The 27325-nt window shown below is 42.8% G+C and overlaps 1 protein-coding gene across 1 annotated transcript; it reads right to left on the bottom strand.

Annotated features, from left to right (window-relative positions):
* Positions 1-6389: 6389 nt before the first annotated feature.
* On the bottom strand, positions 6390-26903 carry LOC105924294 (rano class II histocompatibility antigen, A beta chain). The gene is made up of 6 exons (XM_036131134.1): positions 26792-26903; positions 26315-26587; positions 20485-20701; positions 20261-20328; positions 20017-20130; positions 6390-6746 (listed from the first exon to the last, which is right to left on the bottom strand). Exons 1-6 carry the CDS (start codon positions 26844-26846, stop codon positions 6721-6723), a joined length of 753 nt encoding a protein of 250 aa, XP_035987027.1. The 5' UTR covers positions 26847-26903; the 3' UTR covers positions 6390-6720.
* Between the last annotated feature and the right edge of the window lie 422 nt (positions 26904-27325).

Below are 27325 nucleotides of genomic sequence, written 5' to 3' on the forward strand. Positions count from 1 at the left end.
TGGTCTTTAAAAATGAAATCAGGTCTTTTAGGTTTTACATAGTCTACCCAAACCTTCCAACACTGATCAAATTGTTCGGTCCTGTGACTGAGAGAGGCTGTTATTTTTCCCATCTCATAGATGTTGAATGTTATGTTAATCCAGTCGTCTAATGTTGGTTTGTCATGTGATAACCATTTTCTTGTAATGTTTTTCTTACTGTGTTTTTCTTAATGTTTTTGTGCTGCTAAATAATAATCTCTAAGGGAAGGCAAACCCCAACCTCCCATCTTCTTTTCCAGTTGCTTAAAGGCCTTTCTGTCAAACTCAGAACATCAGCAGTCATCAATAAAACAGCTGAACAGTAACAATGCCCCATGGATTATAATAAAGGTAATAATGGTATAGGCTGCCATCATAATGTTACAATAATTATAGTTCTTGACTGAATACCCTATGTATCAGTGGTATTTTAATGCAGGCTGATAAACAAACACTGAGATAAGGAACCAGAATCCCTGATAAACTCTCTGGTTCCTGGTCAGTGTGACTGAACAGAGAGAGTCCAGGATTAACTCCTCCTGGCTGTTAGCCTGGTCTGCAGCAGCTAGCTGCACAGAATCAATCACTAAGGTACCTGATGTGGTTAGAATAGCGTTTATTGTTAGGGATATAAATAAATATGAGCGCCACTCCCTTTTAGTGCAAGTTAAAACCAGCAATGCTAGCATACAGTAAGATTAAAGACCAAAATGAAACAGAAGACAAAACCATGTTCAGGTATAGACGTAGTAGCAGCGTGAGTCAGGTTCAGCTGACAGGATAGTAAACATGTCATGGAGGTGATTTTTTACTAGTGTCATGGTTTAAGAACAGAGACTCTGAATAATGCAACCATGGAGGCAAATGATCAGTTTAAGAGTTTATTGAAAGCTGTAGTGTGAACTGAAACTATATCAGCTGGCTGGGTTACCTGGCTCTGCTGAGGAAGGTGAGGAGACAGGTGAGTAACTGGAAGGTGCTGATGATAATGGTGAAGAGCACAGGAACTCAGTGAGGAGGCTTGGTTTGGGCTTGGCAGGGTGATGTCCGGTGGTCCAGGTGGAAGGTGCAGGTCTGGTTGGTGTTGTCCAGGTGTGATGTCAGAGGGTGGACAGGCAGGTGAGCTCAGGCAGGAGGGCTACGCAGAGTAATGATCCGAGGCTTGCATGGATTCTTGGAGGTAGGCTGGGAGCGTCTCAGACCAGGGTCCTGAATTATGTTGGTTTTGTGAAGTGGTTCTCAGCCTTGGGCTCCAGGATTCGACACAGAAGTGTTAACGAACTGATGCCCTCCTCCTGGTTCCAGCTCATTAAGAAGGATGGTAATTAGCTCAGATGTGGAGCACCTGCCCGTCCAGCCCTGCTGAGGAGAGAGAGAAGGAAAACCAGACCTGCACCAAGACCTAGGAGTATGACAACTAGTGCTTCTATTGCACATAATGTGCATTGTTAATTCCAGTTAATCATTATCAATATGATTTATTTAGTATGTATGAGTATAGTACCTGCGTGCTGCAGAGGTTTACCTGTTTCCCCCTCTCTGCCTGGTCTGGTCTGTCCCTGCATTCACTAAGCTTTAGTCTGTCACCGCCTGCAACCCTTGATCAGTCTGGTTCTACTCACCTGCCTCTACTCATTTACTTTCAATAAACCTTTTAAAACTTAACTCTGTGTTTGGCTGAACATCGATTCACCAGCATCACATTAGTAATAATGTGATTTTTTCCCCCCATCTTCAATGTCGTTTAGTATCTTTTATTTTACAGGTTCAGTACAGCTTCATTTAGCTTTGAGTTTAAGATAAGATAGGCTTTATTAATCTCACATTGGAGAAATGTGTTTGTTACAGTGATAGTTCTCTGGGAAGAAAGCTGTCTCTGTCCTGGTTCTATGTGACCTGTTACCATCATACTGACAATGCAGTTCAGTGCAGTGAGGAATGTTCTGATCTTTATATTAGAGAAACCAAACAACCTCTCCACAGACGCATGGCTCAACACAGGAGAGCTACCTCCTCAGGACAAGACTCTGCTGTCCACCTACACCTAAAGGACAAAGGACACTCTGTGAGGACCAACATGTCCACATTTTGGACAAAGAAGACAGATGGTTAGAAAGGGGTGTGAAGGAAGCCATCTACGTTAAGAGAGATAAACCTTAAACAGAGGAGGTGGCCTTAGGTTCCAACTCTCAAACACTTACAACACAGCTATAGGATTAATTCCAGCCAATCGTCAACTTAACTCTTACCCTCATTCAGGTGATCAAAACATTGTTCCTTTAAGCCAGGCCAATAACGACCCTAACGACTCCTCGTTACAGAGGAGTGGACCAGTTTCTGTTCAATCTGCTGGCTTAACGGCTTTAACGACCGCCCATTACTAAGGGGTGGACCTGTTTCTGTTTAATCTGCATGTTATCTAAGCCATTACAGGCCTTTGTTGGGCAGTAGTATAAAGCTTGGTACTCCACATTACTCCAGACTTTATGAATTGAGAAAGCTTCCTGGAGAGGAAGCGAAACGTCTTCAACTACAGAAAACAAGTCCAGTTGCTTTGTTTTTTACTTTTTTTGGAATGACCGTGACCTGATGACTGAGAATCTTCACCAGCATATACATTACCTTTTTGGAATTGTACTGACAGTAAAGGGTCACACAGGTGGTTGGTGGGATAGGAGGAGTCCTTGACGATATAGATGCTGCTTAGAGAAACCAAGCCTAAGTTCAGCCAGGACAGCTGGAAAGTCCGGGCTTAATCCTCTATCTTGGTTTTGTGAATCAGTTCTGTGATCTGCTGATGTTAAACACAGAGAAGCTTCTCATAGTAACTGATGATGCTTGAGCAGCTGCTCTCTGATTGGCTGTTTAGACAGGAAATGGAACAGAAAGTAAAACTCTGCAGCCACCAAGCAAATCACTGAGGGATGAAGGTCTATCACACAGAGAGCTGCTCACCTCGTCTTTATGTTTCTGAACCTCTCAGTAACACATCAGGTTCTGGTTCTGGTTCTGCTGCAGGTTCTCTACCTCCTAAAGGTCTCTCCTCTTACATCTTCAGGAGAAAGACTGCAGAGCAGAGCTTAGGAGGACATTCAGCCCTGCAATCTGGTTTAAAGAGGCCTTTTATCCAGTCGCACTATGGATGCAAGTGGAACCGTAGTTTTGACATAAATACTTTATTTGTAGTATAGAAACCCTATTTTCAACTATTAAAACTGTGTATATATTTAATGATATAAATAAAACTAATTTCAGTCTAAAAAACCTTCGTCCAGGAGGCATGCCACCATCAATTGGCAGCTCTCTGCAGGATAAAGAGAGAACAGAGTAATAACAATAATAAAAATAATAATACATTTAGAAGCTCCTTTAAAAACACTCAAGGTCAATTTACACAATGGAGATAGAAATGACAATTAAACCAATAAAACATAATCACAGGAGATAATTTTTCTTGAAGACGTGTGATTTAGATTAAGTCTGGATTTAAACATGTAGTGTCAATATTTCTGATGTCTGATGAGTATATTGATCCAGAAAGGGTCTGAACTGTTTAAAAGCAGTAGAGCTTTCTGAGCTATCTAAAATTTTAGCTTCATCTAAACCTTCTACCTGTATGTTAGACCCAATCCCAACCAAGTTATTTAAGGAGGTATTCCCTCTGATCAGTGGTCCTATTTTAGACATGATTAATCTATCCTTGGTAAATGGATATGTACCACAGGCTTTTAAAGTAGCTGTTATTAAACCTTTACTTAAGAAACCATCTCTTGATCAAGATGAGTTAGTAAATTACAGACCTATATCTAATCTTCTTTTCTTATCTAAAATTCTTGAGAAAGTAGTTGCTAATCAACTATGTGAACATTTACAAAGTAATGACCTACTTGAGGAATTTCAGTCAGGCTTCAGAGCTCATCATAGCACTGAAGCAGCTCTGGTGAAGGTCACTAATGATATTCTCATGGCCTCAGATAATGGACTTGTGTCTATACTTGTCCTGTTAGATCTCAGTGCTGCATTTGATACAGTTGATCACAATATTCTCCTACAAAGACTTGAACATACTGTAGGGATTAAGGGAAAAGCATTAGGCTGGTTTAAATCTTATCTGTCGGACAGATTCCAGTTTGTTCATGTTAATAATAAATCTTCCTCAAACTCTAGGGTCACCTGTGGAGTACCACAGGGTTCAGTCCTTGGACCAATTGTCTTTACTATATATATGCTTCCGATAGGCAAAATTATCAGACAGCATGGGATTAATTTCCACTGTTATGCTGATGACACTCAGCTATATTTATCCATAAATCCTGATGAATCCAATCAGTTACTTCGACTGCAGTCATGTCTTGATGACATCAAAAGCTGGATGACTTTAAATTTCCTGCATTTAAATTCTGACAAGACAGAAGTTGTAATCTTTGGGCCAGAGTCTTCAAAAAATAAACTTCTTAATCAATCACTTAATCTGGATGGCATTAACTTGGCCTCTGGTAATAAAGTTAAAAATCTTGGTGTTATTTTTGACCAAGACATGTCATTTAAATCCCATATTAAACAGGTTTCCAGAGTTTCCTTTTTTCACCTCAGGAATATCGCCAAAATTAGAAACATTCTGTCCAGGAGTGATGCTGAAAAACTAGTCCATGCATTTGTTACTTCAAGGCTGGACTATTGTAATTCTTTACTATCAGGAAGTCCACAAAATGCAGTTCAAAGCCTTCAGCTGATCCAAAATGCTGCAGCAAGAGTTCTGATGAAAATCAACAAGAGGGATCATATTTCTCCAATTTTAGCTTCCCTTCATTGGCTTCCTGTTAAATCAAGAATAGAATTTAAAATTCTTCTTCTAACGTATAAAGCCCTTAATAATCAAGCTCCATCATATATCAGAGCTCTGATTACCCCGTATGTTCCTAACAGAGCACTTCGCTCTCAGACTGCAGGTCTGCTGGTGGTTCCTAGAGTCTCTAAAAGTAGAATGGGAGGCAGATCCTTTAGCTATCAGGCTCCTCTCCTGTGGAACCAACTCCCAGTTTTGGTCCGTGAGGCAGACACCCCGTCTACTTTTAAGACTAATCTTAAAACTTTCCTTTGTGACAAAGCTTCTAGTCAGAGTGGCTCATGTTACCCTGAGCTACCTCTATAGTTATGCTGCTATAGGCTTAGGCTACTGGAGTATATCAGGATCTAATTTTCTCACTCTATCGAGTTCTACTATTCTTCAATTAAGTATTGCTTGTCATCATTTCAGCTTATAACTTTCTGTTCTCTCTCTTTTCTCTTCATAGTAGGTACACCTGGTCTGGCGTTCTGTTAACTGTGACATCATCCAGAGAAGACGGCTCACCCGCTACTACCATCTAATGTAGAACAGATTACTAGATCAATGTGTGCTTCTGTGCTTTTTTGTTTCTCTTGTTGTGTCTCTGTTCTGTCTTCTGTAACCCCAGTCGGTCGAGGCAGATGACCGTTCATACTGAGCCCGGTTCTGCCGGAGGTTTTTCCTTCCCGTTAATGGGTGGTTTTTCTTCCCACTGTCGCTTCATGCTTGCTCAGTATGAGGGATTGCAGCAAAGCCATGTACAATGCAGATGACCCTTCCTGTGGCTCTACGCTTCCCCAGGAGTGAATGCTGCTTGTCGGGACTTTGATGCAATCAACTGGTTTCCTTATATAGGACATTTTTGACCAATCTGTATAATCTGACCCAATCTGTATAATATGATTGAACTTGACTTTGTAAAGTGCCTTGAGATGACATGTTTCATGATTTGGCGCTATATAAATAAAATTGAATTGAATTGAAAAATCCAGTCACACAGTGGCTGAGTCCAACTGCATCGACTCTCTGTTCAATTGCTCGCTGGTTGGTGCCTCTAAATAGTGTCCCCTTGGTCATAACACATTATTTTCAGTCCAAACTGCTCTGATCCTTGTTGTTCTTGATGTTCCTGTAATCCTTTTACAGCTTTTTAAGGTTCTGGTGCCATCACTTTGTGTTTGCTGCTAGCTGTGAGCGGCCATTAACAGTAATCATTATGCATCTAGTTATGCCATCACCTAGTCAATCAGTGACCAACAGTCTTCTGATGTTTCAGGTTGACTCAGCTCACCTGGAACCACAGCCAAGAAGGTACCAAATAGGAAAGGTAACAGGTAACATTACCATTACTGTAAAACCCCAATAACTGCTTAGAGTCGAGCTCCAGAGAACATTAGCAGAAAAAGGGCTTAGTTTTCTAAAAGGCTGCATGGTGATGATATTTGATTTATTGTACAATTCCTGTGTAAACCTGGTAGGATTCCTCTGTAAACCTGTGATCAGCTCTATAGGAGTAATTCAAGTAATAAGCCAAACGATGCAAGGTTTTCTAAAAGTTTATTCAGGTCTTAGTAACTTCTTGTTAAATTTCATAAAGGTTGATCAGCAGTCAAAGTGGGAATGATGGATAAATGTGATTGAACAGCAAAGTTATAGAGGCTTTGGTCTACAGAGACAGATTTCACTAAAACAAACAGCTGATCTGTCACAATCACCCCCCCCCCCCCCCAGCACCATTAGGCCACTCTGAGAGGGTCTGGATCAGGGTGATGATGGTCCAGTTCCACCAGAGATGTTCCACCAGCTGGAAACAGGAAGCAGGCTGAAGGAGCAGCTGATGCATCTGACAGAACCAGAACCCGCATCTCTTCTCAGTTAGTGGGAACCAGAATACGTCCTGGAGAGAGAAAGAGAAAAGGACATTAAACACTGACTGAAGACAGCATTAGTGGTCTTCAGTGTTATATTACACAAATCGGAGAATGTATGAAAATTATTAGTCCAGTGACATTAGTTCCCAGAAGAATGGAGACATTCATTGTTGCTTAATAAGTAAAACTAGAACCTGTTGAACAGTAAAATGACTTTAGGCCTGTTGGTTTAGCGTGCCCCTCCCTGGGCTGCCACCTTACCGTGGTGGAGGGGTTTGAGTGTCCCAATGATCCTAGGAGCTATGCTGTCAGGGGCTTTATGCCCCTAGTAGGGTCACCCAAGGCAGACAGGTCCTGTGTGGTTTTCGTCCTGGCCGTGGAACACTGGACCAGCTCTACACCCTCAGCAGGATTCTGGAGGGGGCATGGGAGTTTGTCCAACCAGTCTACATGTGCTTTGTGGATCTGGAGAAGGCCTTCGACCGTGTCCCCCGGGGGATCCTGTGGGGGGTACTCCGGGAGTATGGAGTACCGGACCCTTTAATAAGGGCTGTCAGGTCTCTGTACGACCGGTGTCAGAGTCTGGTCCGCATTGCCGGCAGTAAGTCGGACTCGTTTCCGGTGAGAGTTGGACTCCGCCCTTTGTCACCGATTCTGTTCATAACTTTTATGGACAGAATTTCTAGGCGCAGCCAAGGTGTTGAGGGGATCCGTTTTGGTGGCCTTAGGATTGCGTCTCTGCTATTCGCGGATGACGTGGTCCTATTGGCTTCATCAGGGCGTGATCTACAGCTCTCACTGGAGCGGTTCGTAGCCGAGTGCGAAGCGGCCGGGATGAAAATCAGTGCCTCCAAATCCAAGACCATGGTCTTGAACCGGAAAAGGGTAGAGTGCCTTCTCCGGGTTGGGGAGGATGTGCTGCCCCTAGTGGAGGAGTTCAAGTATCTTGGGGTCTTGTTCAGGAATGAGGGGAAGATGGAGCGGGAGATCGACAGGCGGATTGGTGCAGCGTCTGCTGTGAAGCGGGCGCTGTACCGATCCGTTGTGGTGAAGAGAGAGCTGAGCCAAAAGGCCAAGCTCTCGATTTACCGGTCGATCTACGTTCCTACCCTCATCTATGGTCACGAGCTTTGGGTCGTGACTGAAAGAACGAGATCCCGGATCCAAGCGGCTGAAATGAGTTTTCTCCGTAGTGTGTCTGGGCTCTCCCTTAGAGATAGGGTGAGGAGCTCAGTCATCCGGGGAGGACTCAGAGTAGAGCCGCTGCTCCTCCACGTCCAGAGGAGCCAGGTGAGGTGGCTCGGGCATCTGGTCAGGATGCCTCCTGGACGCCTCCCTGGTGAGGTGTTCCGGGCACGTCCCACCGGGAGGAGGCCCAGGGGAAGACCCAGGACACGCTGGAGGGACTATGTCTCTCTGCTGGGAACGCCTTGGGATTCCTCCTGAGGAGCTGGCCCAAGTGGCCGGAGAGAGGGACGTCTGGGCCTCCCTACTGAAGCTGCTACCCCCGCGACCCGACCCCGGATAAGAGGAAGAAGATGGACGGATGGACGGACGGACGGATGGATGGATGGATGGATGGATGGATGGATGGATGGATGATGAATGGATGGATGGATGTATGGACAGATGGATGGATGGTAGGACGGATGGATGGATGGATGGATGGATGGTAGGATGGATGGATGGATGGATGGATGGATGGATGGTTGGATGGATGGATGGATGGATGGATGGATGGATGGATGGATGGATGGATGGAGGATGGATGGATGGTAGGATGGATGGATGGATGGTTTAGCGTGCCTGATGATGGAGTCCTTATGATATATCATCATAAAGGAGACTCACAGCAGGCACTTAGGTCATTTTATTAAACTTCCTGTATCGTCACCCAGATGGTACCAAAGCTCCTCTCCCAGATTTATTCCAGACTGCAGTGTTGTGAAATCAGCCAACAGGAAAACAATGTAAGACCAGACTCTATTACCCCATTTCCACTACCCTTGTTAAACCGATCCATGCCTAGTTCAGACCGAGCTTGGATCAGTTAACCAAGCTGAGCTTGGTTCTTACCACCATTTACACATCACACTATCACGGTTCCTTGTATGGAGGACCAGCTCTACCATATTTAAAAATAAATACAGAAATAAATAAGCATACAATTAATTGCCACCAAAAATACAATAAACAAATAAATGTAGTAGAAATTAAATCATACAGTGTGACCGAATTATACAATTATACAGAAAAGCCGAATCTGTGAATATCTTTCTAACTTTATCAAAGTCTGGAACTGGAAGCTGTTTATGTAAAAGTAAAGTAAAAGTGTTCTAATTCTTCCAGTCTATTAGCAGCTTCCCGTAAGAGGTCGAACACTGAACGTCTGCCTGCTGAGTTTGACATTACTAAACAATTCTTTAGTGCGGGGGAAAGCCATGTAGATTCACCGATGCAGTAAAATGCTAACCAACCAATGGGAAGAAGTTGAGCCCTTAAGACACAGCCCCTCCTCATTTACATAATGAGGCAGAAATGCAGACAGAAATGTAAAAAGGACAGACAGAAATGTAAAAAGGACAGGCAGAAATGTAAAAGCGACAGGCAGAAATGAATAGCATCGAAGAAATAAATAGGGTAAAATATACAAAGGAAGAATAAAACATACAAAAATATTATAGTATGCACATAAATAAATACTTAAAAAAATAAGTAATAAATAAAGTTGAAGATTATAACAGACAATAAATAAATAAGGTAATTATTACAAAGGCGAATAAATAAAGAAGCTAATTAAAAGAGATAGGCCTATATACATTTATGTCTCACTGTATAATTTAATTTCTACCTACACTTATTTGTTTATTGTATTTTTGGTGGCAATTAATTGTATGCTTATTTATTTATTGAGCCTTTATTTATTTCTGTATTTATTTTTAAATATGGTAGAGCTGGTCCTCCATATCATCGCCTCCTAGTGACGATCTGCGGTACTACTGCTCTCTGGGACTGAAGGAGGGAATCAAGCAAATAAAAATGGCGGCGCCCGTAACATTCAGGAAGTTATGTTTGGTTATTATTGTGATATTTCGTTGTTTGTGGAGAGTCAGGCGAAGACGGCAACTTTTGGTGAATTTACTTGACAGAGTCCCGCCCCTCTCCAGCTGTGATTGGCTAGCATGTTGCCTTCAGTCGTTGATTTGATTGGTTAAATTGTATGATTGACACATCAAAGATAGTACTAAAAGGACGATGGCCACTCCGAGGAAAAAAAAAAAAAGAAGACGGCTTCCAGTCCAGGGTCTGCTCCACGCTCAACCAGAAGGCACAAATATCGCTCCATTATATAATCGGTGAAATGTAGGCGGCGGCAAGAGCTGCTATAGACGGCGATTTGCCGCCGTTGACCGGCTACTTTTGACTGCCCTGAATATTAATAAAAAAACAAACAAACAAACAAAAAAAACCAAGTTTCAAAAGGGCATTTTCGTTGATAAAGGGCAAACTTCCTAGTGCTTTAGCACCACCTAGTGTCTATATATGCACGCCCCTGGCCACCATAAATGTAAGGGAGTGTTGCAGTCACCCCTCCCATGGACGGTTCTCCTTTCCTCCCTTCTAAGTTTCTAACTTCTGCTGATGGCCTTACACCTCCTCAGCCTCTTTTACAAACCTAACTCATTCTGCCCACTCATATCCATCAGGCTTATTTTTCACAGACGTCTGCTCCAAACTTCACAGAGTTAAATCTAGAGCTTTATGGGTAGGTTTTGCCTCATACATGGCAAGAATAACCAGGGGGATTTCTCAGTACAATGCCGCAGACTTTTGAAGGAAGCTAAATTATTTTTATAGGTTATATACTTGCTGTGTAGATTCAGCTCTGTTTTCTCTACTTTTCTTGCCACAGAGGAAAACCAGAGCCAGCTGGTTCTGATCTGATTTAGGTTATTAAATACAGGCCCATCTGTGGTTTGTCAATAGTAAAATAGTTCACAGTCCACCAGTTTAGGTTTAGATGGAAAGTCTAGTAGGGAGATGTGTGTGTTCTGTGCACAAGGAAAATGAAAGGCCTCCGTTTGATCATTAGTACTAAAATATCAGCTGTGGCAAAAAAGTTTATAGTTAACTTATATGCTGATATGCCCACTAATTTAGTAAACCCTTTATGGTGACATTTTAGCTGTAATGACCATGTTCCAGTCAGAGGAAAGCTCAGACTGTCTGGCTGAGTAATAACGCAGCAGCAGCCGTAACACTGCAGTCTACCTGGCCAGGTTCACCTGTCAGCATCTCTGCTGCTCCTGACCAGTCAGAGCAGAGTAAAAACTGGCTCCTAATCCTGATGGAACGACTACAGAGTAAGTCTGGAGGTGGACTTTCTCCCTAAAAACATCTGAAAACAACGTTTTGTGATTAATTAAGGTCAATGAACACAGCTCAAGGCTTTTTAAAACCCCTGGAGTTGTGACTTTTCCCAGTAAAAGTAAAGCCTGGGGAAAGAGAAATCCCTCAGGTGAAAACACTGGGTGGGCTGTTGAGGGCTAATGTAAACGAGCCAATCTATAAGTTCAGAGCATTGTTAGAGAAAAGCTTCAGAGTTATGGAGCTTTTTAGACAGACTGCACTACTTGAAGTTTGATTAAAGGCTGCTCTATGGCAGTTTCTCTGCCTCATTCAGGATGTGTGGGCTGGTGCTTCGCCTGTCCTGCCCATTCTATGTATTGGATCCTGTGGATTCCTGTGTGGTACCTGTCAGTGGAGGCCAGGATGGAGTTTTTCAGCCCTGTGGTCCCTGCGCTTCTCTGCCCTGTAGACGCAGGGTGAATCCTAGCTACCTGCGCCCTCTCTGCCGGGAGTCCTGGACGATTTCAGGCAGGGTCGGTTTGATAAATGCTAAGTCACTGGCAAATAAAACTTTTGTAATTAGGGATTTCTTTCCTCTCAAGGATTAGATGTTTTATTTATCACAGAATCATGGACAAGTGGTTTGGGTGACTCCACCATTTTTAATGAACTTGTCCTGCAGAACTGCGGTTATTTTAATTCTCCAAGGATGTCAGGCTCTGATGGAGGAATAGTGACTGTTTTTAAAAGTTGTTTTACTTATAAGCAGTTGCCTCAACCTTCGTATAGTAGCTTTGAGCTTAGCCTATTTGAATTTGGCAGCTCTCACACTGTGTTGTGTGCAGCAGTCTATCGGCCACCAAAGTATAACAAAAATTTTATAAATGACTTTTCAGATTTCTTGGCTGATATCATGCCAAAATATGACAGAGTTCTCATTTTTGGTGATTTTAATATTCATGTCTGTTGTCCGACTTCACCTATGGCTCAGTCATTTCTTAATATTATTGATTCTTTTAATTTTGAACAGTCTGTGACTGGTGCTACTCATGAGCATGTTCACACTCTTGATTTGGTTTTATCTTATGGTCTACCAGTTTTTAATTTAGAAATTGGTGACTCATTATTTTCAGACCATATGCCTGTTTTATTTGAGATAACGCTGTCCTGTGCAAAAGCTAAAACTCGCGCTGCAGCTCGGCTCTGTCGTGTTTGTAACCCTACTACTGCTGGTCAGTTTTCTTTTGCTTTTAATCAGAACTGTACTATCCCAGAGGCTGTGGGAAATAACACTGAGGAACTCAGCAACTGGTTTTATTCTACCAGTAAAGCAGCCTTGGATTTGGTGGCACCACTAAAAGTTAGACTTCCAAAATCCAAGCGTGAACCCTGGTTAAATGAGGCCACTCGGGCTGCCAGGAGAGACTGTCGCAGAGCAGAACGCAAATGGAGAAAGGACAAATTACAGGTGTCCCTCCAAATATTAAAGGAATCTTGGCGCCGTTATCAAAGAATTGTAAATGGCAGCCAAAGGAAGTAGCTGTCAGGTTTGATTGTATCAAATACTCATAATCCTGCTACCTTATTTAAAATTATTAACTCTGTTCTTAATGATTCCAATAGGGGTTTTATGGAGACCTCACCTGCTGTATGTAAAAACTTTTTACACTTTTTTGATGAGAAAGTCGCTTCTATTAGGGCCCAGATCATCCCCACTGCTTATGATCCTTCAGTTGTGCTGCCTTGTTCTGGTGTTTTCCAGAATGTGTGAAATTGCAATCATTGCAGGAGGTGGTTAGTCACTTAAGGCCAACTGGTTCTCCAGATGATGTTATTCCGCCCCAATTATTTAAAGACGTTTTTTCTACTATAGGTCCTTCTGTCCTTGCTGTTGTAAATAGTAGCTTGTCCTCAGGTGTTGTTCCTACAACTCTGAAACATGCAGTTCTCCAGCCTCTACTTAAGAAACCAATGTTGGATCCTACTGTTCTGGCAAATTATCGACCTATCTCTAAATTGCCTTTTGTTTCTAAAATTCTTGAGAAGGTAGTCTGTAATCAGCTAATGGCTTATCTTAATGAACATAAAATATTAGAGGTTTTTCAGTCTGGTTTTAAACCATTTCATAGCACAGAGTCAGCTCTTTAAAAGTTTTTAATGACTTAATTACTTTTTTTTAATTACTTTTAGCAACTGATTCTGGTGACTTTGTTGTTTTGGTGCTGTTGGATTTATCAGCTGCTTTTGATACAGTTGATCATGACATTTTACTTTCCCGTTTGGAACAGTGGGTGGGCATCGGTCACATAGCTCTGGATTGGTTTACATCTTATTTGGCTGGGCGTACCTTTTGTGTCTGTCTTGATGCCCATAGGTCCCCCTCTGCTCCACCGTCGTTTGGTGTCCCACAGGGCTCAGTTCTAGGCCCACTTCTTTTCTTATTGTACCTTCTTCCTCTCGGCTCTATTTTTAGAAAATATGGGATTGCTTTTCATTGCTATGCAGATGACACACAGATATATTTACAGCTAAAGAATGTAGACTCCACCTCTCTTCAGTCTCTGTTTTTATGTCTGGAAGATGTGAAGGCCTGGGTGGCCCTACATTTTTTGAAACTAAATGAAGACAAGACAGAGGTAGTGATCTTTGGCAGATCCACTGCTGATTCCTTGACTAGTCTTGGCTCTTTGGCCCAGTATGTTAAGCCGGTTATTACTAATTTAGGGGTTAAGATGGGTGCTGGTCTTAAGATGGAAGCACACATCAGAGCCGTTATAAAATCCAGCTTTTTCCACTTAAGGCAGCTAGCCAAAGTAAAACCTGTTCTTTCCAGACAGCACTTTGAAACAGTGATCCATGCATTTGTGACCACACGGCTGGATTACTGTAACTCACTTTATATAGGAATCAGTAATTTATATACTTCCCAGCTTCAGAGGGTACAAAATGCTGCTGCACATCTTTTAACAGGTACACGAATATTTGACGACATTTCCCCTGTTTTAGCTTCCTTACATTGGTTGCCAGTGCATTTTAGGATTGATTTTAAAATCCTCTTATTTGTTTTTAAAGCTCTTAATGGCCTTGACCCTCCCTATCTGTCTGAGCTGTTACACTCTTATAACCCCCCCCCCCCCCCCTTTTCCCTCAGGTCAGCTGATCAGTTGCTTCTGAGGGTCCTAAAGACAAAATGCAAGCTCAGAGGGGATTGTGCTTTTTCTGTGGCAGCTCCTAAGCTATGGAACGATCTTCCTTTGAGCAAGGCAGGCCTCTTAACTCGCTGTTTTTAAGTCCCTTCCTAAGACCCATCCTTTTTCTTTGGCTTTTGCCGCAATCTGAGAGGTTTCACTTTGTTTTATTGTGTCTGTGTACTAATATGTATTTTATATTTGATCCTTTCTATTTCATAATTGCATTGTATTTTATGATTGTGTACAGCACTTTGGTCCTGTCAGTATATAAAGTCCTTCATAAATAAAGTTGGTATGGTTGGCTGAAGGAAAGCATAGTTGTGATTTCTGGGAGATATTTCTGACACCAGACACGGACTGGAGTAGGATTGGTCACAAAGTTTCACAGAAAACAATCGTTTACAATCCTCTATTTGTTCTCTGTCTTTTTTTCTCCATAGAAGGTACACCTGGTCTGGCGTTCTGTTAGCTGTGACATCATCCGGGGAGGCAGATCATCCACTATTACCATCTAACATAGAAAGTACTCCTGGGTCAATGTGAGCTTCTGTGCTTTCTGTGTCTCTGCTCTGTCTTCTCTAACATAGAAAGTACTCCTGGGTCAATGTGAGCTTCTGAGCTTTCTGTGTCTCTGCTCTGTCTTCTCTAACATAGAAAGTACTCCTGGGTCAATGTGAGCTTCTGTGCTTTCTGTGTCTCTGCTCTGTCTTCTCTAACATAGAAAGTACTCCTGGGTCAATGTGAGCTTCTGAGCTTTCTGTGTCTCTGCTCTGTCTTCTCTAACATAGAAAGTACTCCTGGGTCAATGTGAGCTTCTGAGCTTTCTGTGTCTCTGCTCTGTCTTCTCTGACATAGAAAGTACTCCTGGGTCAATGTGAGCTTCTGTGCTTTCTGTGTCTCTGCTCTGTCTTCTCTAACATAGAAAGTACTCCTGGGTCAATGTGAGCTTCTGAGCTTTCTGTGTCTCTGCTCTGTCTTCTCTAACATAGAAAGTACTCCTGGGTCAATGTGAGCTTCTGAGCTTTCTGTGTCTCTGCTCTGTCTTCTCTAACATAGAAAGTACTCCTGGGTCAATGTGAGCTTCTGAGCTTTCTGTGTCTCTGCTCTGTCTTCTCTAACATAGAAAGTACTCCTGGGTCAATGTGAGCTTCTGTGCTTTCTGTGTCTCTGCTCTGTCTTCTCTAACATAGAAAGTACTCCTGGGTCAATGTGAGCTTCTGTGCTTTCTGTGTCTCTGCTCTGTCTTCTCTAACATAGAAAGTACTCCTGGGTCAATGTGAGCTTCTGTGCTTTCTGTGTCTCTGCTCTGTCTTCTCTACCATAGAAAGTACTCCTGGGTCAATGTGAGCTTCTGAGCTTTCTGTGTCTCTGCTCTGTCTTCTCTAACATAGAAAGTACTCCTGGGTCAATGTGAGCTTCTGTGCTTTCTGTGTCTCTGCTCTGTCTTCTCTAACATAGAAAGTACTCCTGGGTCAATGTGAGCTTCTGTGCTTTCTGTGTCTCTGCTCTGTCTTCTCTACCATAGAAAGTACTCCTGGGTCAATGTGAGCTTCTGTGCTTTCTGTGTCTCTGCTCTGTCTTCTCTACCATAGAAAGTACTCCTGGGTCAATGTGAGCTTCTGTGCTTTCTGTGTCTCTGCTCTGTCTTCTCTAACATAGAAAGTACTCCTGGGTCAATGTGAGCTTCTGTGCTTTCTGTGTCTCTGCTCTGTCTTCTCTAAGCCCCAGTGGGTGGAGGCAGATGAGCGTTCACACTGAGCCTGGTTCTGGTTCTGCTGGAGGTTCTCCTCCCTGTTAAAGGGGAGTTTTCCTCTCCACTGTCGCTTCATGCATGCTCAGTATGAGGGATTGCTGCAAAGCCATCAACAATGCAGACGACTGTCCACTGTGGCTCTACGCTCTTTCAGGAGGAGTGAATGCTGCTTGGAGAGACTTGATGCAACCTGCTGGGTTTCCTTAGAGAGGAAACTTTCTCACCAACCTGGAGGATCTGATGGAAGCTGACTTTGGAAAGAGCCTTTAGATGATGTGACCAGCATGTCTGCAGTAGTAGGGAAAACCGGAACACCTGATGCAGACTCAGAACATGAAAATCTCACACCTTTCAAGTCTTTGCTGAGTCGGGGACTCGAACACGAAACCTTCTTGCTGCGAGGCAAGAATGTGAACCACAAGGTCACTGTGCCGCCATGTAAGTAAAATCAAATAAAAAATAATTGGTTTTAGGCACAAAGTTCTACTGCGTAGCAGCAGAGTCATTGCTAGAATAATGTTGTTACTCTAACTGTGAGCAGACGTCCCTGAAGGCGCTGCATGAGGGGACCAACCTGGCTCTACTGGAGTCTATCTGTTACCGTAGGAGGCAGAGGAAATGTAGGGAACAGGTTCCTGTGCTTCTGGACTAGAACCTGCATTAGAACAGTACAGTAGGGCAGCGTGCATGCTGCAGCACCAACAGGAGGACATATTTGCAGATGCTGACTGGATTTGGCACCTGGCCCGGTTCTGTTGAAACATACTTTCTGTTTGGTGTAGGGCTGCACAATTAATCTCATTTGCAATATAATCGCAATTTTTGTCTATGTAACAATTAGTGAGTCAGACGCGTTCATTAGGTGTCAGTAAAACGTTTAAAGTGGGTTTGCCTCCACATGGAAAGGAAGACAGTTGCAGCAGTGAGATAATCTAACTTTATAACTTGTTTTAGAGTTTATATAATCATACATAGCATTAAGTTCTGGTCAATCAGTTTATTAAATGGACTTGCTTGTTGGTTTCACTTTATGTTCAACAAGGATTGATGTCCAGCTCAAATGCAGCTTAAGCGAAAATTCAGACTGAAGAAACACTATTGCCTACCTCCATCAATCAGAGACTCATCCGCCTCCAACGCAAGCCAATCAGCTTTGAACTGCTCCTCCTCAAAGCCAATCAGCATCCTGGGTTCATCTTAAAAAGAACTCCACATCCTCGTCTCAGCCTTCTGCTCAGCGAGCAAGAAGTGGCTGCGCGTCTGGTTTGGACTCTGTCGACCGGTTTAAAGGGATAATAAGTTATCCTGAAATCCTCCTGCCATAGGAATACCGTCTAGCTGCACATCTTCCTTTCCAACCTCTGTTTTCGTCAGCTCCGGTTCCTGGCGCAAAGAACTCACAAGCGACGCAGACGTGTCCCAACTCTGCCTAAGTTCCGGTCAGCTTCGCTTCATAGCGCCGGGGTCTTTCTCAAGCTGATCCCGTGGGGCTGGCTCTTGGTTCGCGGATCCGCCGACTCATCCGGGACCTCCTCTGGTTTTCATCGGCTTTGCGGCGCCACCTTGCCGCTCGTCCCGGCCGCAACTTTTCAGCCGGTTCTACTCTCTCATTCACTCGCTAATGCGTTCGGAGCCAGCTCAGGTAATATGTATTCACCCATGTTCGTCCTCTATTCAGGCGAACGTGTTTCATTTTACTGTTTGTTTTCCTTTTCTTCTTCTTCTTGTGTTGCCGGTAGCCACCGGGCTTGTGGTGGCATTGCTGCCACCTACTGGTTGGAGTATGAAGTGCATAAATTCAATTGTTATTAAACCGCTGCAACTCTGGTGCAGTTTGGCATCCGCTTGGACTGGTCTGCATGCGGCCTGCCCTGCCATGTTCCCTGGATGCTTCCCACCATGCTTCCTGCTATGATTGTTCATTCATCACGTGCGTGGCCTGGACCTCAGCATTTTTGGGGGGGAACATCCCTATTCTCATACATCTGTTTATCTACGTTAAAGTATAAATCATGTTTCCTGATTTATGTTTCCTGCTGAGGTCCAAGTATTTCGATTTAGACGTTCCCCTTTGCAAGCCTTTCAGTTCCAAGTATCATCCTAAGACTGACCATCTCTATTCATGCACCTTACCATACACCTCATCTCCCCATTCATCTCACTCAACTTTGGTAGGCCTTCGCGGCAACCGGCCCTGTTTGATGCACCGGCCTCGACCTCGGCAATTTTTTGGGGGAAATATCCCTATTCTCATACGCCAGCTTATGCATATTGAAGTATAATTCAGCGTGAATTTTTCCTGCCGAGGTCTGAGCGCCAAACTCTTAAAATATTGTATCAATAAAATTCTTCTAATTTCCTTTTCTTTCTGTGTGAGTTTTTCAGATTGAAATGCAGCTTTAGCGAAAATTCAGACTGAAGAAACTCATTGCTTACCTCCATCAATCAGAGACTCATCCGCCTCCAACGCAAGCCAATCAGCTTTGAACTGCTCCTCCTCAAAGCCAATCAGCATCCTGGGTTCATCTTAAAAAGAACTCCACATCCTCGTCTCAGCCTTCTGCTCAGCGAGCAAGCGGTGGCTGCGCGTGTCCGGTTTGGACTCTGTCGACCGGTTTCAACCCACCTCCATCCCCTTCTCCACCATCGTACCAAGCTCCGCCTGGCTTTCCTACGGTCCTCCTTCAACCTCGTCCCTATCAGAGAGTAATTCCTCCTGGACTCTCATGGAATTCCCTGTCACTCCTTAAAACGGTCCGGCAGAAGACCGCCATGCTGAGCCTGGTTCTGCCAGAGGTTTCTTCCCAAGGGGGAGTTTTTCCTCTCCACACTCGCTTCATGCTTGCTCATCATGGACAGTTCATGCAAACCTGTATTTATCAAGTTGGACATCAAGCTCAAACAGATCATCATATGGACTGAACAAACTTTATTTATCTCCACTCCACCACCAGTTTCAGGCCTGGGGGGAAATATCCCTGTTCTCATACATCTACTTATGCATATTGAAGTATAATTCAGCGTGAATTTTTCCTGCCGAGGTCTGAGCGCCAAACTCTTAAAATATTGTATCAATAAAATTCTTCCAATTGCCTTTTCTTTCTGTGTGAGTTTTTCAGATTGAATTAAAAGCTGTTCTCTTGAATAATGTTCTGATTAATAAAAACATTAAAAGTTCTTGTTTATAAACATTTTTATCTAGAGGCCATTTTGTTGCTTGTGGTTCATGCAGAGAAAATTTAAAATCACATAGCAATTTTGGCTGAAATAAATCGTAGTTAGAACGCGATCATTTCTGCTCCGAGTTGAGACGCAGCGGCTCTTTTAGCACCTGATCTGCACACGAGGAACCAGATTGATTTGATGTTTGTATATGTTTAAAAAGACATGATGAATAAAACTGAAAAAAATAATTGCATTAAATCCTAATATTAAAACAAAAAATCCCAAATAGATTATTTTCCAAAATCATTCAGCCCTAGTTTGGTGTCAGGTGTCGACTCTCTTCAACTGAAGCCGCTCGACTCCAAGTGAAGCCAGGAGTCATTGTGTGAAAGTCCAAGTAAAGTAAAAAGTCTTTTATGGTCTCATCAAGTCCAAAGTCATTAGATTCTGAGTTACACGACTCCACACCTCTGGTAATCAGACTTTTCTAGATAAATACTGGTTTAGAAATGTTGCAGAAACTAAAATAAGTCAGATCTTGTAAAATGACAGGCTTTGTCCTGATGTTTACTTGTCCTGATGGTAGGGAGTGGTGGTCTAGTGGTTAGAGCAGCTTGCTCTCAGAGAAGGATGCAAGTTCCCGGTTCAATCCCCACTGCCTGCACTCTGGGTCCCTGAGCAAGACCCTTAACCCCTGATTGCTCCCCAGGCGCTGCACATGGCAGCCCACTGCTCCCCAAGGGTGATGGGTTAAGATGCAGAAGTGAATTTCTCCATTGTCAGATCAATAAAGTTCAATTATTAATTATTATTAAACTGGTTCTAAAGGGTTCTAACCTCTGGCCTTCCTCTTGTAGTAGATGAACCCGGCCAGAGACAGAACCAGACCCAGGATCAGTCCTGAAGCTCCGATGGCCAGCTGGTTCCTCTCTGCCTCAGACATGGACGGATCTGAGGACACACAGGGGAGACAGGGACAGGTGAGACAGAGACAGGTGAGACAGGAAAGGTGAGACATGTAAGTCAGAAAGGTGAGTGAGCCAGGTGAGCCAGACAGGTAAGGAGTCATGCAGGTATTTACTCCAGTCAGTGATCAGGGGTTCCTTCAGGCTGGCGTGTTCCACCATGCAGGAGATCTTCTCTCCAGACCTGCAGAGACAAGAACCAGCAGCTCTGAGTGGAACCTGGATCAGAACCTGGATCAGAACCTCTGTGTGGTACCAGAACCAGATTAGGTCCAGAATCCTTTTTACCATGTGTTTCAGGCTCCGGTGTTTCTGATCTAGAACCTGCATTAGAACCTACCTGGGCGTGTACTCCAGGGTGGAGTGGACCTGGTAGTACCAGTCTCCGTCTGGCAGCTCCTCGGTGGTGGTGACATCAGAGGTGACCTCCTGTCCGTCTCTGAGCCACGTCACCTTGATGGTTTTGGGGTAGAAGCTGTAGACGCCACAGACCAGCATGCCGTGCTGACCTCCACCACCAGAGGGCGCCTCAGAGTGGATTCTGACGGAGGGCTCCACTGGAACACAAGCAATTTATTCATTTATGGTAGAATCTGGACAGGTTGAAGGTGTATATGAAGGGTTTTAATGTCTATGGCTACATAAAAAGGAGGTTCTACTATTGCACTAAAGAAACTTTATTACAGAAAAAATTTGAATTATGTGGTTAAATGTTCTATAACCCAGGTACTTATGTTGGTATTTTCTGCTTCACTTAACACATAAAACTATGCTTGTTCATTACCCAAGGTTTTTAGTACTTCCATGTGACATCAAGGTCAATACATGTGACCCAAGTAATGAGTTTTTAGTTATTGGACTTGCTGCTGGTTCTGGGGATTATTTCGTTGAATTGTTCTTATGGTGTATAGTCCTCCCTCGGGTTGGAATAAATCCTCACTGAGAGGATACCAGGGCTTGGATCTGACCTGCAGAACTTCCCACTTCATGTACAGAACTCTCGCCCTCTTTTTAAAGGCTTTTAAAGTAGCTGTTATTAAACCTTTACTTAAGAAACCATCTCTTGATCAAGATGAGTTAGTGAACTACAGACCTATATCTAATCTTCTTTTCTTATCTAAAATTCTTGAGAAAGTAGTTGCTAATCAACTATGTGAACATTTACAAAGTAATGACCTACTTGAGGAGTTTCAGTCAGGCTTCAATGTACCGATCCGTTGTGGTGAAGAGAGAGCTGAGCCAAAAGGCCAAGCTCTCGATTTACCGGTCGATCTACGTTCCTACCCTCATCTATGGTCACGAGCTTTGGGTCGTGACCGAAAGAACGAGATCCCGGATACAAGCGGCTGAAATGAGTTTTCTCCGTAGTGTGTCTGGGCTCTCCCTTAGAGATAGGGTGAGGAGCTCAGTCATCCGGGGAGGACTCAGAGTAGAGCTGCTGCTCCTCCACGTCCAGAGGAGCCAGTTGAGGTGGCTCGGGCATCTGGTCAGGATGCCTCCTGGACGCCTCCCTGGAGAGGTGTTCCGGGCACGTCCCACCGGGAGGAGACCCAGGGGAAGACCCAGGACACGCTGGAGGGACTATGTCTCTCTGCTGGGAACGCCTTGGGATTCCTCCTGAGGAGCTGGCCCAAGTGGCTGGGGAGAGGGACGTCTGGGCCTCCCTACTGATGCTGCTACCCCCGCGACCCGACCCCGGATAAGAAGAGGATGGATGGAAATACACATACATACATTGAACAATTGGACCCCCCTCAAACAAAAATTAGAGAGCAACTAGTTTGACAGGAGCAGCTGAATAATAATAATAAAAAAGGAAAAAAGGAATTACATTACTTATACAGTTGGTGTCAAGTTCCGATGAATGTTCCATTTTTTCCAGTATTTATTGCATTTATAAGTCTTAATGAAAAACTCATGCATTGTGTGAACTTCCTCAGTTATGTCCTTACAGTCTGAACATGATGGTGGTTCCGCATCAAGCCACCTGCGAGTTATAGTTTCTTTGCACCTGCTATTAATATTAATAGGAGATATCTATGGGACTTCCTCAGCTCTTGGGTTAAACTACCCAGGAACACCGTAGTAAAATCACAGCGTAAATTTAAGTCCATTTTAGTATTGATTTCTTTTATCACTCCTGACCAGTAGGGGGCGATCTTAGTGCATTCCCAGAAGACATGAAAATGTCCTGCAGACACATTCCCACAGTTCCTCCAACCTTTTGCCTTCTCAGTGTAGTTACAATGTTTACTTTTAATGTTAGGTGTAACAAAAAAATCGCACCATGCATGTCTAGGAAAATTCCCTCCATAGGTCAGAACTTGACGTGTGGATCACAGAATTACAAATATTTAACCAAACATCATCAGTTATTGTTATTTTAGATTCTTTTTCCCATTTAACCTTAAGATATGTTATATTACATTTTCTCTCTGTTTGTAGACATGACTATAGTTTGCATATTGTTTTTTTGGGAGGTCTTCCGTTGCTTGAATCTAATAAGATTTTAATTATACGTGTCTCATCCTGCTACAAAAATTTTATATTTTTATTGTAATGGTATCTTAGCTGAAGGTATCTAAAGAAATCACATTTTTCCAGGTTATAGTTATCTTGAAGTTGTTTAAAACTCTTTAATTTACTATTGCTTTTAATATTCCAGTAACTTTTTTGTGACTACTGTGTAAATCCCCTGTCGTTTTAATTAATGACTCAAATTCAGCATAACCTTCCATTAAAGCTCTTGTTCTGCTTGGGAGAAAAACTGTGGGCGTTCTTTGGCCATGCTGAACAGCCAATAGCAGCGCTGCTGATCATTGTTTCTACTATCGATACATTTCCCCTTTTAAACAAACGCATGAACGCGCAGTTATCTCAGATAACTCAATCCAGCCATACTAATCGTAAACAACAGGTGTGTTGAAGAACCCAATTAGCCGGATCATGATTAGCCGGATGAAATCATCTTGGATGTCTCATTTGATCTGGGATGTTTTAAGCAACGTACGAAGAACGGACCCCAGAGAGGATGCCAACGACAGCAAGCTACCTTTTCTCCACTGTTTGGTGAACATGGAAGGAGATGGAAACCTCAACATTGAAGTATATAGGAAACCCACCCACACAGACCAATATCTTCTTTTTGACTTACACCACCCACTGGAGCACAAACTTTCTGTCATCAGAACCTTACAACACCGGGCCCAGCATGTCCTACTAAAACAGAAGGGAGGCACAAGGAACAGAAACACATCAGAGATGCCCTCCAAACCTGTGGCTACCCTAACTGGGCTTTTGTCAAATCAGCAAGAAAATCCAAAAGACCCGCTGCAGAACATAATGGTGAGAAGAATAAACGCAAAAACATCGTCATCCCAGATGTTGCTGGAGTCTCTGAAAAACTCGAGGATTTTCTCCAAACACAAAATCCCAGAACATTTCAAACCAAACAGGACCCTCAGACAGAGGCTGGTGCATCCTGAGGACAAAACCCCCAAACCTAAGATGAGCAGAGTGGTGTCTGCAGTTCAGTCAGTGAGGAATGTTCTGATCTTCATGATGGAGAAACCAAACAACCTCTCCACAGACGCATGGCTCAACACAGGAGAGCTACCTCCTCAGGACAAGACTCTGCTGTCCACCTGAAGGACAAAGGACACTCTGTGAGGACCAACATGTCCACATTTTGGACAAAGAAGACAGATGGTTTGAAAGGGGTGTGAAGGAAGCCATCTATGTTAAGAAAGACCTTAAACAGAGGAGGAGGCCTTAGGTTCCAACTCTCAAAAACTTACAACACAGCTATAGGATTAATTCCAGCCAATCGTCAACTTAACTCTTACCCTCATTCAGGTGATTAAAACATTGTTCCTTTAAGCCAGGCCATTAACGACCCTAACGACTCCTCGTTACAGAGGAGTGGACCAGTTTCTGTCCATTCTGCTGGCTTAACGGCTTTAACGACCGTCCATTACTAAGGGGTGGTCCCAGCCTCAAAAGGCCACGAACCGACAGTCAGATCAACTATCTGTTTTCACAGCAGGGATGGTGGCAGTTACACTGAGTTTACAGTCGGTAGAGGAGGAGGTTAGACCAGACAGGGTGGTGGTATGTACGGATTCTAAAGCAGTTTTAGAAATTATTCAGGGAGAAGGAAATAATAGCAAAGATTTAGTATTAGAAATTCTAGATTATACAGGGGTGGCATTGACATTTGGTTTTGTTGGGTACCATCACATGAAGGGTAAAAGGAAATGAAAAGGCAGACAAATTAGCAAAAAGGGCTTTAGAGGAGGCAATAACAATTACAATTCCTTTAGGGAAAGGGGAAGGAAAATCATTTGTTAAGAGGAAAGAAATTGAAAAATGGCAAAAAAGGTGGAATAAAGATAAAAAAGGAAGAAGATTATATAATGTACAAAAGTCTGTATTAAATATAAATATTAATGAAAGAAACTGAAGGGAAGAAATAATAATGATCAGATTAAGAGTAGGTCATACTTATTTAAATGACAATTTATATTTAATAGGGAGGAAAACTAATGATAAATGTGAAGGATGTGGAGAGATAGAAAATGTAGAACACGTATTGATGAACTGTAAAACATAGGAACCTGAAAGGGAGAAATTGAGTAGTTGAAAGGACAGGACAAGAATGGAGTCTTAAAGGATAATTGGGAAATGAAGGAAATATAAAGGATATTTATAGATTAATGAAAGCTTAATTTATTTACCTTCAGAATACAAAATTAAAGAATAGAATTGAATAGATGTAAAGTAATGTTGCTACACACTCATATACAGTAGGTGGTGGTATGCACCTTAAAGGTGCTTGTAATCCGCCATAATAGAGAAGAAGTAGTTGACGGCTCCAGATTGTCTGAAAACCACAGTTAGCCAGCATCCAGCCTTTTCTCTCTGCCTGTTGACCTGATCTGTTCCTGTTTTTGCCTCCTGCATTGCTCTCCTTGGCCTCCTCCTGATGGAGCTGATGGCAGCTTCTGTTTTTGATCCCGACCCTGTTTCTGTGCCCGGGTCCCTGTTTGCTGCATTTTTGCCCCTGGATCACCGTCCCCAGCCATTCTCCTGTTTTAACCTACGCTGGTGAATATTGTCAGTCATCCAGGTCATTCCCTGTTTTAACCCACTGGCAGAGTCCCCTCAGAGGACGGATCTGTATTAAGTCTGCTAAACCAGTCAGACGTCACCCTCGATGAATCTAAGTTTCAGGATCATAAACACTTCCTGGATTCAGAAAAAGGTTAATAACTTTCAGTGTGAGCTCCTAAAATCCTCCTTCTCAGCCACTAACCTGTTGTCTCCTCTCCAGAGGTTCTGTTTTCTCTGGTTACCCTGATCCAGAGTTATCTGCAGAGTCTGAAGAATAAATCTTTTAAAGGTTTCCTGTGGTGTCTGATCTTACCTTGGGTCCTCAGTCTGAACCTTAATGGTTATCTTTAGTAAAACCTGCATATTTGTTTTATCTTTCTCAAAATGCATCCATACAGACATAAATGTATTCCTTACCATACATTTTCCTCTGGATTTCAATTTATTTACTCGCACTTTAATTTCAATGTAAATTTCTTTATGTAATTCACATTAATTTCAATGTAAAAATCTGTTTTACTATTTTTATTTAATCTAAGTTTAAAAATGACTCAAATAAAACAGTTTTATTTCAGATCTTTAATGTTTTATAGGTTTCTCCCTGGCAAGTTATTATATTTTAACAATATTAACTGGTGATTAGGACTTGTTTCACATGAGAAGCGTTTTAATTTTATGTCTCAAAAGAAAACAATCCAAGCCAAATGTTATTTATAATCATTAGAAATAACAGTTAAATTATGACATTTTTCATTTAAATCTGATTAAAGTTGGGGGGGGGGGTGGCTTGTGATCACATGACTGCAGCATCATCTGTTGCCAGGCAGATTACTGTTAACCCAGAGACCAGTAGATAATATGAATAAAGCAGAATATGTTGACTTAAAGGTGGACATAGAGCTGAAGTTGGAGGTTTATTACAGTGAAGCAGAAAATCTGAAGCAGAGATTAATCAAAGGTCTAAAGCAGAAATTTTCATTTTGTTATTTTAAATCAGCTGATCTACAATCAGCAGCTGGTCTGAGAACATCAGGAGGAGATTCAACACAAACACTCACCTGATTTAGTCAGAGCATGCGGGTAGAAAGCAGTAACGTGGTTCAGGCAGTAGGTCTCCCTCTGAGCTTTCATCTGTTGAAGAAGTGAAGTCAGACTGTTCCTGTAGTCCGCCTGCTTGATTCCATACTCTGTGTATCCAACAAACTTCCCCAAACTGCTGCTGAACCTGAAGAGCTCCAACTTGTTGTAAAAGTTTGAGCGGATGTACTCGATGTCGTTCAGCTCAGAGGAGTTAAACACACAACGATCCACATTATAAAGCTCAAACCCATCTGAGGAACAGAAGAGAACCAGAACATCATTACAGCTCAGACCGTAGATATTCTGATTTAATTAATCAATGATTATTTTACTGACTTAAAGGTTTTAATAACACAGTATCTGCTACAGATCTTAATGAACTATGAACTTTAATCTGTCATCAGTGGCAGGAGGTTCCTGACTTTATTAATTAATAAATCATTCTAGGTTCCTACCTGCAGAGTAGAGGGTGAGGAAGAGGAGGCAGCAGCAGAGCAGCGATGAAGCCATGTCTCTCTGTCAGCGTCCTGCAGAGGAACTGAGTGGGTCTGACTGGCAGCAGCTGGAAGAACCAGAGAACCAGAGAACTATAGAACCGTAGAACCTCCCCCTGCTGCTGCTGCTGCTGCTGCTGCTGCATCACCAGTTACCAGGTAGAAGAATCTGACTGAGAGCAGCTCACCTACACTTTACTGTAGACCAGAGAAACATGTTAACCTTCATCTATCTGTGATAGAGGAACAGTATTAAACTGTCATAAATGTTATTAGTTATTTCATCAGGGGTCTGTGTGATTTAGATGTTTTATGATGATTTAAAGCAGTTAAATGGGTCTTAGAGAAGAGAAGTTCATCTGGAGAACCATTTTAAGGTTTCTGTCTCTGCTGAGAACAAATATGTGGAGAGGAACTCCTGGAACAGAGGAGATGATCAGATAATGAAAACATTATGGATGAGGACCCCCTGAGAGGCGTCTACTAGTACTGCCT

This window comes from Fundulus heteroclitus, unplaced genomic scaffold (assembly GCF_011125445.2).
Source record: "Fundulus heteroclitus isolate FHET01 unplaced genomic scaffold, MU-UCD_Fhet_4.1 scaffold_41, whole genome shotgun sequence".
Taxonomy (NCBI): Eukaryota; Metazoa; Chordata; class Actinopteri; order Cyprinodontiformes; family Fundulidae; genus Fundulus; species Fundulus heteroclitus.